The 14,997-nt window shown below is 37.8% G+C and overlaps 2 protein-coding genes across 3 annotated transcripts in view; one reads left to right on the forward strand and one right to left on the reverse strand.

The window, feature by feature from the left end:
• The first annotated feature begins 1,380 nt into the window (after window positions 1–1,380).
• LOC145966387 (mediator of RNA polymerase II transcription subunit 20-like) overlaps window positions 1,381–14,997 on the forward strand; it is a 77,333-nt gene continuing 63,716 nt past the window's right edge. The window contains exons 1-2 of the mRNA XM_083090444.1: window positions 1,381–1,531; window positions 1,761–1,903. Of these exons, the coding sequence (XP_082946570.1) occupies window positions 1,518–1,531; window positions 1,761–1,903 (157 nt within the window). The 5' untranslated portion in view covers window positions 1,381–1,517. The remainder of the gene's footprint in view (window positions 1,532–1,760; window positions 1,904–14,997) is intronic.
• LOC145966288 (facilitated trehalose transporter Tret1-2 homolog) overlaps window positions 8,340–14,997 on the reverse strand; it is a 49,444-nt gene continuing 42,786 nt past the window's right edge. For both annotated transcript variants that reach the window (XM_083090289.1, XM_083090293.1), the window contains exons 3-8: window positions 10,673–10,806; window positions 10,021–10,267; window positions 9,643–9,927; window positions 9,271–9,523; window positions 8,756–9,096; window positions 8,340–8,477 (exon numbers count right to left, since the gene is read on the reverse strand). In XM_083090289.1, the coding sequence (XP_082946415.1) occupies window positions 8,340–8,477; window positions 8,756–9,096; window positions 9,271–9,523; window positions 9,643–9,927; window positions 10,021–10,267; window positions 10,673–10,806 (1,398 nt within the window). The remainder of the gene's footprint in view (window positions 8,478–8,755; window positions 9,097–9,270; window positions 9,524–9,642; window positions 9,928–10,020; window positions 10,268–10,672; window positions 10,807–14,997) is intronic.

Consider the following 14,997-nt stretch of genomic DNA (forward strand, 5'->3'; position numbering starts at 1 on the left):
TGTATAAAGTCGCGTATTAATCGCAAATAAATCGGACAGTGAATTTTATGTTCATAAACAATACGGATCACAAATGTTTGCCAAAATATCTTCGTCTGTCATCATTTGTGTGATAATAATTATATCGCACGCGTGTCTATTGATGGTTTCGATTATCATATTATAAAAATTATGCGTATCTCGCAATCGAATATTCCGATTATTGTCGATTTATTTATTCGTCGCGTTTTCTCGCGAATTTTAAATCGCGATTTATTTAGTAATTTAATTGGTGATTTCGAAGTTTATTCTATCTTTTCATTTTGAATATTTCCTTTGATAATCTATACAAAATGCGCCAGTAATGCAAATACTTTCTTTTACAATCGAAGAAGCGATCAATAATTTTATTAATGACTCTTTTGATCACGATTATTTACGTTATATAAAACTTATTAAATTCTATTATTACATATCTATTATTAATAATAAATATCGCGTAATTAATCTTCGCTAATCAGTCTCGTCTGGACTATGTAAAAATTTTTAGTAAATTTTATATTATACGTATATTTTGGACATTTTCGTGTAATAAATTATTCCATGTAATAAATTATTTTGTATTAAATTTCGAATTATATTTTATATTAAATTTGTATTATATTTTGTCATATATTTTGTAATATGTATTTAGCATAAAAATATTATGCATAAAAATATTATATTAAGCATAAATATATTATGTTGGTATGAAAATTATAATAAAAATATATAAAAATAATGTTAGTTATATTAAAATGGAACATATGAATTCTTCATATTTTATATAAAGGAAGAGACTTAAAATATTTTGCAACATCTATATTTTTCGAATCTTAATTATAAAAACTTCAGAAGAATCAGTGATTAATTTGACAAATTCTATACATGTATTAATAATTAAATTTTTAAATAATTAAAAAAATGATTGATAAATATCAAAGATCAATTTACTGCTAATTAAGAAGATTTATAGAAATACGGTTACAAATGTTTTTATCCCACAGCAGGCATTTTGTGTTTTGTAAATAAAAAGATATAAATATGACAATGAATATAGAAAAATATTTATTTCATCTTTGAATATTACAGTATCTTTCGCGATTGAATAATTTATTTACTATCAATTTACATACATAAGTATCTTGTTATACAGCACTGGTGCTACCGGCATTTCGTGCACATAGCACGGAACAAAACCAGAAATTATGTACATTATATATTACCCTCTGAGAATATTCATGGACATTGGCTTTGTAGTTCACGTCCACGTTTTCAATGTCCATAGAGGGAGTATCGTTTTCAGAGATCACCTAAAAGCAGGCCATGACACCTCTCAGTCTTCTCTCTGTTCGTGGCCGAGTCGGCGTGACATTTCAAATCGCGCGGGCATCTCGACAACACAAGTGTGAACGCAAGTGTAAACAAGTCTCTGCCGGGTCTGTTTTGCGACGTTTTCTCTGTGTTTACGTTACGGTGGAACTTTACGCGCTGGTACGATGGGTGTGACTGTGTAAGTAAACTCCTCGCTTACGAATTTTCAAAAGTTTTTCATCTCTCGTACTGTCGACACGTGTCTCGACTTGTCATACTAATGCGCATCTTTTTAAAGGTTATGTCGAGTATGTGCCGCTTTGATTCTCGTACAATTCATCATCTCTATTGTCGCGAAACATTTTGCGATTCGAGAATGTTTGTCGAATGCATTTGACGGTAGAATAATTTGCACGTGTGATCGACAGGCTGCAACAGTTTCCGATGACCGAGAACCGGACCGGGCCGCAGACGATCGAGTTTCTCACGAAAAGAGTCGTCGCCCTTGGAGCGGTACAGGTCGGACAGTTCCTGGTGGATTGCGAGACGTACATGTCGGTGCCGCAGCTTGGTAAGTACGCTTTCCTCTTTTGCGATTTAGCGTCCGCGTTTCATGTCTCTCGCAAGTTTCGTATCGTGCTGCTGCGATACCGGGTGATACGCGGTGTTTGACATAGATGGCCATTGTTTGGTCTTTTCTTTACATTTACATCACGATTACATAGAAATTTATAATTGTTGCTTGTTTTTGAATTTCAATAAAATATTTGCTTTTGAAAAATTTTGTAAGTCAAATCCAAAAATTTTTAAAAATGTCTGTGTCATTTTATACCAGTTTCAATTAGAAATAAACTATATGTATTTTTAATAAGAAGATTATAAGAGGCACATATGGCATAAGAGAGAAAATAAATTTAAAATATTAAATAATTAATTGAAATAATAAAATTATTAAATAAATTTCTGTAAAAATTTGTATCATTATTAGTTTCAGAAATGAATATATATTTCTAGCAAAAAAAATTATAGATAGCATTATAAAGGAAGAGAAAAATATAATAAAGCTAATATATCAAAGCATTAATTGGAATAATAAAATTAGTGAATAATTAGTACTTAAAATAGTATAATTTTCAAAATCTTCTATTATTGCCGAAGAATCTATTTATAAAGTAAATATTTTTAGAGAAAAACTTTATGAAAAAATATAAAGAGATGTTTTTTTTAAATATAAATAATATATCATAGAAATTAGTCTAATTTTTTATGAAAAGAAACTTTTGCATTTCTAATCCACAAATTTAATTTTCCATATATTAAGTTTCATGAAACATATTTTTCTAATATTGTTTAAGGAATTATTTAGGATTTTTTTTTTGAGATAACGGGGATGAAATAGATACACATATTTTTCTCTCATCACTTGTCTCTTCTTTTGGCGTTTATACATGTGTATATAGGTTTCTATATACAAACATGCGACTCAGTTGCCGAAAGTGTCAGTAGCGATCGTGTATATACATCCAATACATTTTTTCATTACTTCTAAAGAGAGGTGTAAACGCGGACGCTAACAAAATTACTTAAGTACATACTTATGTATAACGCAAATATATATGTATATTGCACCAGAGAATCTTGAATGCATGTCTCTTCTAAAGCAAGTTCGCCATCATATTGACAAGATTTGTGCTAGAATCGTATTACTTTGATTAACGAATATAATGACCGGTCTTAAAATTAATTCAATCAACGAAATCGTCTCTCACTTGGTGTTCTTAGATTATCGCGAGAAAAGAAAAATACTTGTAAAAGTATCTGTTCATTAAAATCTTCTATTCGATGATAGAATCGCGCGCGCGTATTTTCGAAATATCGACGCACAGTCTTCTTATTATTTCGTACGGAAATAATTCTATAATATTAAACGCCCCATCGCAACTTATTCGCGTTGTTTTCGCATCGCATTGCGAGGAGAGACGCGGAGTAAAGTATAAGTATCAACTCTATGAAGATATAAATACAGCTATATCTCTAGGCATCATTACAAAAATATTAAATCTAGCAAGCGAAGCTAAACGTGGCCCATTACAGATAAAGCCAATGTAATATTTTTTTTATTGATTTATATATATATTTCTTCATTTGTGTATTTTCCATTCTCTCTTTCCTTGAAAATACGCTCCTCGTAATTTTATTATCCATGACGATATATAACACGACATATAAGATTTATAATCATCTCGTTAGCGACGACCAGCGCTATAATTCTCATCTGAATATCATTTATTGTCAGTAAATTGCATATAGTGGTTTTATTGTCATTAAGTAGAATTATACGTAATTTACGATCCTCTTTCCAGAGAAAAAACTATTTTCTCACGCCCGGGTATAATATATATCGCGTGTAACATACTTTGATTTTTTGTCTAGATTGAATCCCTATTTACTCGTAATTTGATTGCAACGTGCTAAGTGTATGCATTTTTAATTCGCTCTATCGCGATTAGGATTAACATTTCAATTTCGGTCTTCGGCGATCTAATATTTTTCTCGGGTTTCCGCTTAAAAGGAGTAAAGTATCTAAAAGCGCTCGTCGAATTCGTTCATTATTTTGTACAATTACACGCACAATCACACACGATTGCTCTCCCAGACACATGCGCATGCACACACTCGCGCGCGTAAATAATGCGATAATAGATATCAATTTATATCGGATTTATCGTGAAGACTAAACGTGCGGTAATGCGAAATCTTCGGTTGTGAAAATTCCATTTTTACCGCTATGTATTTTACGACAAATTTTCAATTCACGAAAGTGCACAGTGCAGATTTTTGTTTTTTTTTTAATTTTTTTTTTCTTTTACGTAGTTTATAACGTATCTACGGGGAAAAGGAGAGGAGGGGATATATCGTTTCTTCTTTTTTTTTCTTCTTTTTTTTCGCTTACATGGAAGATCCGACGTAAGGTATGGTCGCGAATTTATTCATTTATGCCATTTCGGCAGTAGTAAAGCTCGCTTATTCGGCGCGGTATATATACTAAGAACGAGAGATAATTTCATCACGATCGAGAATCTTTACAGTCTATCGATAAAATCTGGAGGTTGATTGTTTATCCTACGTACACGCGCTCGTTTCACGAGCATGTTGCACATCGCGCGTTAAAACTAATTACAGACTAAAATTACCCAATACTGTATCCAAGCCCTTGAGCATCATAAAGAGTATACGGTGTTTTGAAAATATATATACCACTAAAATATCATTTTTTTAAATCGAAATATCTTTAAACGTTAATTGGATGTTACTTTGATGAAATTTCTTCTTAATTAGATGAATTTAGCAGATTAAATTTCCAAAGTGTAAGAAATTATATATATGTAACATATAATTATATTTTCTATAAAATGTGTACGATTTGATTACCAAAGTACTTAACATTTGTGTAAAAAAATGGAAAAATAATATATTAAGAAAAATTTCTTTGCAATAAAATATTAATTACAATTTCATTAGAGCGCTGGTGTATATTTTTTTCAGAACACTCTAACATAGATTTAGATATTTACGTTTGGGAAGATAATGTGCTTTCCTCTCTCTCTCTTGTAGACAGTAATGTACGATAGCGATCGCATTAAGAATCTTTAAATGATATGTTACCCTCCCAATTTATACGATATCTCGACGCTGATAATATGATTTTCCTCGCTTATCGTATATATATTTCTCTCGCGTCGTGCGTGTATAAAAAGTGGAATGTACTTTACGAATCGATAGTTCGCGCAAACGCAAATTCTTCCTCCCCCGCATCGATCGATCACTGTCTACAAAAACACGCGAAAATATTTTAAGTACAGGGATCCTTAATGCGCTTCCGAGACTTTCATACACTTCGTTATAATATCGGATATGGCAGGGATATGACTCACGGGTATAGTTAATAATTACAGATATGAGAGAAGTTCCGCTTTCACGACCCGCGCGAAGAAAGATCCCCTCTTTACATCACATGTGTTTCAGACCGTCAAATTCAATTCATTATAATATGCGTTTTTCTTACGTCGTGGCTTTAATATCAAAGATATTTCGAGGAAATCTTTCCTCGCGAGAAGATTATCACTCGATGCAAACTGTTATCCACAAAGTGCAGTCGACTTTTAACAAATGCCTCGTCACAAATATGTGTATACCTCGCTGCTTTTTCTTTCTCGCTCTCGTCCTACAAACTATATAAAAATACAAAATACACATACGTCATTACGGAGACTTTCTAATCGCGACTTTGCCATTCAAATGTACGAATGGCTGTACTTTAGAGAAATGCAGGAAATGGTCGAAAGCAGAAGACCTTGAGAAATAGTGAATATCAGATGCAGGAGCGACTCGCCCTCGTACGAATATTTAGTATAACTGCTTTCAAAGTACATATATATATGTGATCTCTTAATAAGCTAATAGTACCAAATTTCTCTCGCTCTAGCGGTTTCGCGAAATTGGCAAATTGTGGTATTGTCGAGAATTTGTTTATCTGTATCGCCGCAATTAACGGCGATAAGTACCATGAATATAATGGAGTCTCGTATATATGTATAATATATAATAATCCATATATACGCAATATACGCATCTTATACGAAACATAGTATATAATATATGTATAATATATGTAGACGTATCTACTAATCGATATTGTCATAGTTAAGTCATTGGCGCCTGGACTACGAGGAGGCCCCAGAGTATTCTGTTTTTAGCGAAAGATATATTCTACTTTTGTACGCAAAGGATACATTAATGCGCCTTCATTGATAACGTACTCTGTAGCATAGTTTGTTCGGCTATATGTCATCTTCAGCATTAATTAATAATTTTCTCTTCTTTCGCGCGCGATTTTCTTCGCAAAGAATATACATGTGCGAGCGCCATTAATAGCCTGAAAACATAGCAGCGAAAGTCATCGTAAACTCATTATATATTGATTACTTTGCGGAAAGATCAGCTTGGCAGTCTACGAGCAGTCTATCGATCCTATTCTAAGGACTCTGTTAATATCATTTAATTTCATTTATATACAATATATGCACATATTTTTCTTCGCGTAAAATGTTACATGTGCTTTCGTGAAGAGCATTGAAATGTTGCTTCTTGATTTGAGTGAGCTTGGAATATTTATCGGAAATTTATTAATAAACCATGTAATTGCTGATGAAAAGGATTACGATACCTCTGAAAAATAATAAAAAATAAATAAAGCACACGTTGCGATTTTATATGATTGATCTAACGCTAGTATACACAAGTATTTCTTGGTACCGTTTTCGAATATTATTTCTTAAAATTGGGATTTAAAAGTGTTTAAGAATATTTCGAGAAGATAAAATGTGCTAAGTATATAAGATATTTTCTGGAGTAACAGTTTATACCGCGTAGAAAACCAAATATGAACCTAACTCTCTCTGTAGGATATTTTCTAAAGAGATATCACGCTTTTTCAGATAAGTTTTATAGGAGCAACGATATATATATGTATATATATAAAGCTCGATGATATAACTTTATTATCAGTCGAGAAATGATTTAATTATTAAAGCCAGACACGAAGGCAATTTGTGACTCGATTACTCGATCATTTTTTTCAGTTTAGATCTTTTTTTTTCCTTTTTCTCTACGAATATCTGTTTTATATCGCGATTTATAGATATGTTATCGTCAAGAAGATATGAATCTGACGAGAAGGGGAATTTTCGTGGTACGTTCCATCTACTGCCGATAGATTTACTAAATTATTCCGTTTCACAAAAATCTAGCCCGATTTCGAATAGAAAACGTGTCCGCCACTCGTTAAATGCGTTCGAGAAAAAAAAAGATTCGACCGACCGTTCGAATTTCTGCGCGAGATCCGTGCGTAACGCTGGACGGTCTATCAACGAGAGAGCTTTCGATCACAAGTAGCACGTCTTGTAGTAGATGAAAGCGACCGTATCCTTGCCGAAAGTCCTGCATTCTCTCTCGTAGTGCACCTGGCCCGGTCCGTATCTACCGCCTCGCGGATACCCGTCCAATCTCGACAGATTCCGGCAGAGTCTGAGATAATCGTCGTCAAAGATCTCGTCTTCCTCTCGACGATCCCGAGCATGTCGACGGTAATCGTCGTCGAGTCTCTTCTCTCGACGGCCTCCGCGAGAGGACGGGAAATACGCGATGTCGTCCAGCTCCAAATCCGTTAGATCCTGCAGGCTCTTGGGATACGCGCGTTGGCGTCTCTCCGGGGAGTCGCGCGCTTGATCCTTGAAGTTGATGGTCCTGCTGCGACGCGGCAGGGTCGAGTAATACGGCCTCTCGTCTCCCCCGTGATTGATGCCGTTTCTCAGAATCGGCTTGAAGACGCTCGGACCTCCCCTCGCCGCCGTACCTTGTCCCCAGATCTCGTCCGTAGCCTCGTAATTCGCCTCCGCGTACTCGCGCCTCCTGGAGCGACGAGGTTCCGTCTCGTTGGCACGATGGACGTAACTCGCGTTGGTTCGCGCGTCCCGCGGATAAGTGCTATTGGAGTACACCACGCGTTTATTAGACGCGTTTGCGTCTCGCTCGTGATTGCGATTCTCGTCTCGTCGACGATGATTCTCCCTCGTCTCGAGATCGGCTCGCGGGATCATAGGGTTGTTTCTGATGACGTCGCCGTTGATCCTGGAAGCGTCGCGACGCGCGGGACGCGCTGCCGTCTCGTCGACCGAACGACGAATCGGTAGCAGGCCGCGCGATTGCATGAAGCTGCCCACGTTCCTGCCGATTCGGTTGGTCTTCTCGGCGAAGATGCCGCAGTAATCCGAGAGCTTGCGATGCGCGGCGCGGGCGGACGGCATCGCGATGCCGGCGGAAGTCGCGATTGGCGGATCGCCGCGGTAGAGATCGCGCGGATCGTGCTCGTTCGGATAAGCGCCTCCCGGTAAAGGCTTGTTCGCCTTCTCTAGATTCGAGAGGCCCCCCGTCAGCGAAGCCTTATACTACCGTGCCTGCGCGTAATCCGGATTCATCTCGTCCAGCTGCTTACCCTTCGTCTCGGGCACGCAGCAGACCACGAAGCATAGCCCGCAGATCGCCACGCCGGCGTAAAACCAGAAGGCTCCGTGTAGACCGAGACTCTAAAACAAATTTGCGGGATTTTTCGAGATTTTTCCCCCTACGATTTTAATTAACGGTAGAGATGGCAGAGATTCATTATCGATTAATGATAGCAGGCGATAATAAATCAGGATGTAAGTAAAAAAAATTTTAAACTTAAATATCCGCTGCGCGTCTATAGGAGAGGAAACTTTTACATTTCTTATAAATTCTCTTATATATTTCTAGTAGTTTAAAACTTGATTCGTACAATCGGGCGACTTGCTTTAAATAGAAAACGAAAAATGTAAATGCTCACCTGCTGAAAGTCCATAAAGAGTTTGATCCCGAAAAACGCGCAGAAGTAGCTGAAACTCGTGCTGATGCTGGAGCCGAGGCCGCGGTACTCCAAGGGAAACAGTTCGCCAATCAATAGCCAAGAAATTGGCGATATGCCCAGCGCAAGGGCGGTCGTAAATACGAGCACGCAGAGCAGCGGTATCCAGTCGTGCTGGCCGACCACGGCCGAGTCCACGTATCCTAAATTTGGCGTTTTCGACACGTAATACGCGTAGCTACCGAAACCGGCGAGCGCCAGGGACATGAAAACGGTGCTGGCTATTAGAAGCGGCAGCCTGCCGACGATGTCGATTAAGAATCCTGCGAACAGTACCATTTCTTAAGTAGGACAAGGTACAAGTAATATTTCTGACAAAGTGAGATTAATTTTACTTCTGCATATTTGGAATTATAATTTATTTAATACACGAAATGACAATCTTTCTAATGTAAGTTAAAACATTTATTTTTATCGATTAATATATGATGAGATACCTGACAACAAAGCAGCCAATAGCTGTACAAATCCGATCGCTATGGTCGCTCCGTGAGGATTCATCCCGCCCAGAGTCTGACGAAAGATGAGTACCGCGTAGTAATTAAACGCATTTGCGCCGGAGAATCGCTGGAAGAACATCAGGCCACACGTGATAGCGATGGGTTTGTACAATCTCGGCGTAAACATGCTATTCTTGAAGCTCAGTTCGTATTGCTTTACCCTCGAAGCCAGAATGTTTGTTTTTATCACCTAGAGACGTACATTTAATCGTTGAGAATTGAGAATAATTTGCGTTTCCTAGATCTTGATTCGAGAGAGAACTTAAAATAAGCAGATATATTTATTCGCGTCGCTCTATCAAAAATCACCTGCAGCTCATGTCGTATATCGACATGTTCCCCGCGCAGCCACTGCAAACTATGCGCGGCCTCGTCGTCTTTGCCGTTCAGGACGAGGTACGACGGTGTCTCGGGTATAAAGAGAGTTCCCAAAAAGAGCATCGACGGCGCGACGGCGACCAGTAGCGCGCTTTGCCGCCAATTTAGATACGTCCCGGCTATGTACGACAGCAGGACACCGACGTGACCCAGCACCTTCAACATGGCCGACAAACAGCCGCGGATGCCCGGCATCGAGATTTCCGATATATACACCTGCCATGAAAGAAACACGTACGATACATACGTCGGTCGACAAGTTTTGAGGATCGATCGGGTCGATTTACTTTTCTTTCTCTTTTTCTTTACCTGAGCTACCATGGTGATGACCGAGCAGCAAAGACCGCCGATAAAACTGGTGACGTACACCAATTCCACGCAAGGCGCGACGCCCGTCAAGACCCAGGCCGCCGCCAAGGGCAGAGATGTAGCGCGTAGAGCTAAACGTCGACCTCGTCGCATTATCCAGTCGCCTATCATAGCGCCGAACCATGCGCCCAGCATTGACAGCGACGCGACCCACGAAGCTTCCTGTTGGGTAATCGAGAAAGCCGACCTGCGACAAATCGAAAGCGCGATTACGATCACGCGATGATAGTTTAATTATTGCTTTAATTGTCGCCAACAACAGCGTGATCCAGGAAGAGACACCCTCGATATTATTGGCTGTTGTCAGAGTCGGCAAGCGTCAGGTGCAAATGTAATCGCTCTTGGCCGCGACGTCTCGGCTGTTGAGTATTATTTGCGAACAGCTCTCGAGTAGAGAGAAAGAGAGAGAATGAGTTTGTTGTTCTCGCATCCCGGAATTAGTCACCAGAAGCGAAAGCTATTACAGGCAACGTGAACTTAATTGTTGATATTTATCGAGATTTCGAAACTCGATGCGATACATTTTTATTTATTGCAACGTATATTATTCAAACTTTTTTATCATATCAAATAATTTTACGAAAATTCCTACCACGTGTCATTGTTGGATGATTGATAAAGATGCGGTCGTTGGTTGTCCAAAATCGAGTCCAACGCTGGCGAGGTGTAGCCCTTGGCCAAACCGGACGAAAGAGTTCCCATAGATAGTGCCAAAGTCGCCAGAACCTACCGAGACAAACGAAGTACTTTGATAAACTCGGGCGTAAATTTTCTGCCGTATTTTATCGCTAATATTAAAGAATTTATGTAGGCACGCGGCGTATGCGTCAACTTGTTTATTATGTCGCCGAGTATATAAAATTTACACGCGTATAATGCTTTTACTCGATCCTCTGTAATCGCTCTATAAAGATCATAAAGTTCCATAAATCGAAAATAATCGGTATATAAACTCCTACAATGATCCAATATCATAAAAAAAATTTCTACCTGTATTGTATTCATACATTTTCACATGTTAAGAAGCTTTCTCGATTCTATACTTAAATTCCCGAAAGTTTAAAAACGATATAAAAAAAAATATGAATCTGAATTTTTTTCCATCAATTTTGTCTGTCAACTTTCTATCTTAGCTAACTCCTATTCTATCCCATTCTATCTACTAATATAATCATGAATCATGTTAGAGAGTTCGAAATTGCGGAAAACAGAAGCGCTAGGGTATAAATTTATCCACCGTGCTTTATGACGCTCCGGTGATGTATACGCATATCTGGAGCTCGCATCGTGCGAATTCGCCCTGCCACGGGACGCAACCGGCGAACAAATTGCTAGCCGCAAATTGAAAGCTAGGCTTGGCCCCTCGCGAGGAATACTAAACATTTCGCGTGGCCCGCGCTTACGTACGTATATACGTACGTACACACGTACAAAAGCTATTTCAAAGTGCCATGACGCCGTACATCGACGCTATATGCGTCCTTTATGCGACAATAGTGTACGCGCGCAAGTTTGTTCCGTGTGCACTCTGTATATCGTTTCCCTAGGTAAACAACGAAATAAATTCGTGCAGAGATGAATTCGCGCGAAACGATGCGAGAGAAAATTCGAGAGATACATGCGAGATACGTTCGATTAAAAATGAAAACGATACTGTTACTGAATTCAATGACTTTTTCAGATAGCTTGTTTCATTTTAAATAGACAGAGATTTGTTAAAATACAAAATTCGCTATAATTGAGAAAATCGGATATGTAATTTGCATGAATATTTCCTTGCGTTAAGTCCATTTCTGAAGTAAATTATATTACGTGATATTCTGTATATTATTAATTATTCTATCTCTACTGAATTCAATGACTTTTTCAGATAGCTTGTTTCATCTTAAACAGATAGAGATTTGTTAAAATACAAAATTCGCTATAATTGAGAAAATCGGAAATATAATTTGCATGAATATTTCCTTGTGTTAAGTCCATTTCTGAAGTAAATTATATTACGTGATATTCTGTATATTATTAATTATTCTATCTCTACTGAATTCAATGACTTTTTCAGATAGCTTGTCTCATCTTAAACAGATAGAGATTTGTTAAATTACAAAATTCGCTATAATTGAAAAAATCGGAAATATAATTTGCATGAATATTTCCTTGTGTTAAATCCATTTCTGATGTAAATTATATTACGTGATATTCTGTATATTATTAATTATTCGATCTCTACTGAATTCAATGACTTTTTCAGATAGCTTGTTTCATCTTAAACAGACAGAGATTTGTTAAAATACAAAATTCGCTATAATTGAGAAAATCGGATATGTAATTTGCATGAATATTTCCTTGCGTTAAGTCCATTTCTGAAGTAAATTATATTACGTGATATTCTGTATATTATTAATTATTCGATCTCTACTGAATTCAATGACTTTTTCAGATAGCTTGTTTCATCTTAAACAGACAGAGATTTGTTAAAATACAGAATTCGCTATAATTGAGAAAATCGGATATATAATTTGCATGAATATTTCCTTGCGTTAAGTCCATTTCTGAAGTACATTATATTACGTGATATTCTGTATATTATTAATTATTCGATCTCTGCTGATTCAAGTGAATGTTGAACGATTTAATATCGTTTATCTCGTTCCACAAAAAACGCAACTGACCCATAAAGTCGCGTTACTCGCGCGATATCCGTTATATAAAAATACCGATATTTATCGTATTACACTCTAATCTTTCGTCAATAGGCGCGAAATTTAATGGCGAATACGTGCGAGACAAAACTGTCGATGGCGCGATGACCAGCTGACTCGTATTCGCAGCAAACACGTGTTCGATAAGGCATTTCAAGCGCCGATCCCACATAAATTTGCATGCACTTTCAATTATCTCGCTCGCCATTAGAAGCGCGCATAGAACAATTCATAATAGGCGATTAGACGTGTCGCCGTGTAACCTTTCTATCGTGTCGCCAGAGAGACGCACGATACCGTTATCTCTCCTGGATAATAATGCGTGGGTTGCCTCAAGCGCCGCTTTGCAATTAAACCTTTCCTGGCTCTTTTTGTTCCTTTCTCTACGCCTGCTGATCGTGTGAAAATTATAATGCAATCAGAGATGTAACTGCGCGTTTCTCATCGATTAATTGGAGCGCGATTATTAGACTATCGATTTCGAGAGAGGAGGTGCAATTTACGACTCGCGTTGCTTTTTGCGCGATGCTATCGAGATTTGCAATGATACAGATACACTATATAATTTATTCACGATCAATCGAATTCGAATCGTTAATTAAAAGTAAACTTGACACTTTCCGCAATTTTTTTTATTCATTACGTTATTAATTTTTTCTTACAATTTCTTTAGTAATTTTTATTTTTTAAATAACGCAATTCTTCGCGTGGGACTGGAGCAAAATTGCTGGAGAACACGTAGGATGCTGTCGGTCTTGATTATTCGTATAACACGACATCCGCGAGCGGCAAATGGCGGATAATAGACATAAGTTTACGAGTACCCGAGTCGCTTTCTTCGACTAATTATCGAGACGCGCCGCGCGATGAATGGCGCATTCAGGAAAACGTTGGGCAACGGTAATGAGCGCCGATAAGTTTCCCGTTTTGTTTTATAGAGCGGTGGCGGAGAATTTGGAATATTAATTACAGTTCGCGAGACCCGAGTATACGAGCGGCATTTATCTGTATATACGAGCCGCGGCATTTGCATCGTCCGCGAGACGAAGCAAACGGTTTCTATTAATGACGCGAGCGAGGAATCTTAACGAGCTGGAGAAAAACGCACGATCGTCGCGCGCGACGAGAGTAGGTAATGGATAAAACTTCCGGGATTGTGCTAATTGTAATCTAGTTGGATTTTTTGAAACAATTACTGGTTCTGGTAAAGATTCGGATTAAGATTGTAATGTTTTAGAAACGCGAGTTTAAGCGGAAAACTCGAGCAAATCCCATTTTCTTTCTTTAATTTCATTTTCTCAAAATTTTATTACGATTAAGCAGAATATTTAAGATATTCTGGTCAGATAGAAATTTAAGACGATTCAATTAGCGGTGATATTTAATTTTTGTCAAAACTCTGAATTAATCAAATGGAGCTAAGGAATCAGTTAAGCGATAAATAGAGAAATTAATACTTTTATTTATAAATAAAATTTATAAATACTTTTATTTGTTATTTTATTGAGAAAGTATTCAATATAAAAATGATATAAAAATGAAATTTCTTATCCAATTTTAAAAAAGCATGCAAATTTCACTTAACCTGATCTGCTAAAAAAAAATATGAATTTCTGCACCCCTTTCCAGATCTCATATTTGGAGTAAAAATGGAATTTTTAATCGGTATCGTAATATCGATATATTGATTTGGAGCAAATTTGGAATGCTATGCTATATCTGAGAAAATCTTGAAAAATTTCTACGCGAGTTCCAGCGTACTTTTCTTTCCCGAACGTAAAAAAATTTCGCTTTCGCTTGCGAATCGTATCTGGCGATATGACTTTTCGGCATACTTTCTTTCGATACGCTTCTTCTGCGCGTTTCTCTTCCTCTCGCGCAGATGCGACGTTAAAAGCTCGTTTGCATCGAGCCGTGCGAATACTCGGGGCGGTGGTTCCGCAAGCGCGGGGGATGTGCATCGGGTCCAAGTTAGCCGGCGGAGCCATTAGCTTAAAACTATTAGCCGACCATGGGTGAAGGAAGGCGAGAGAGAAAGGGAGACGGAAAAAAAAACGAGCTTTAAAAGTCGTCCCGCCGCTTACACGATTATGAGGATGGTCTGCCTGGTACCGTGCTAAGTGCACACCGAGTATACGAGTGGGTGTACGACGGTGGTCTTTTTCCCTACCGAAAGCCTCCGTCCCTTCCCGACCTTCCGTACTCGATATCCATTTTA

This window comes from Camponotus vicinus, unplaced genomic scaffold, assembly GCF_025532165.1.
Source record: "Camponotus vicinus isolate PSW18456_S1 unplaced genomic scaffold, iyCamVici1.0 SCAF_1, whole genome shotgun sequence".
NCBI lineage: Eukaryota > Metazoa > Arthropoda > Insecta > Hymenoptera > Formicidae > Camponotus > Camponotus vicinus.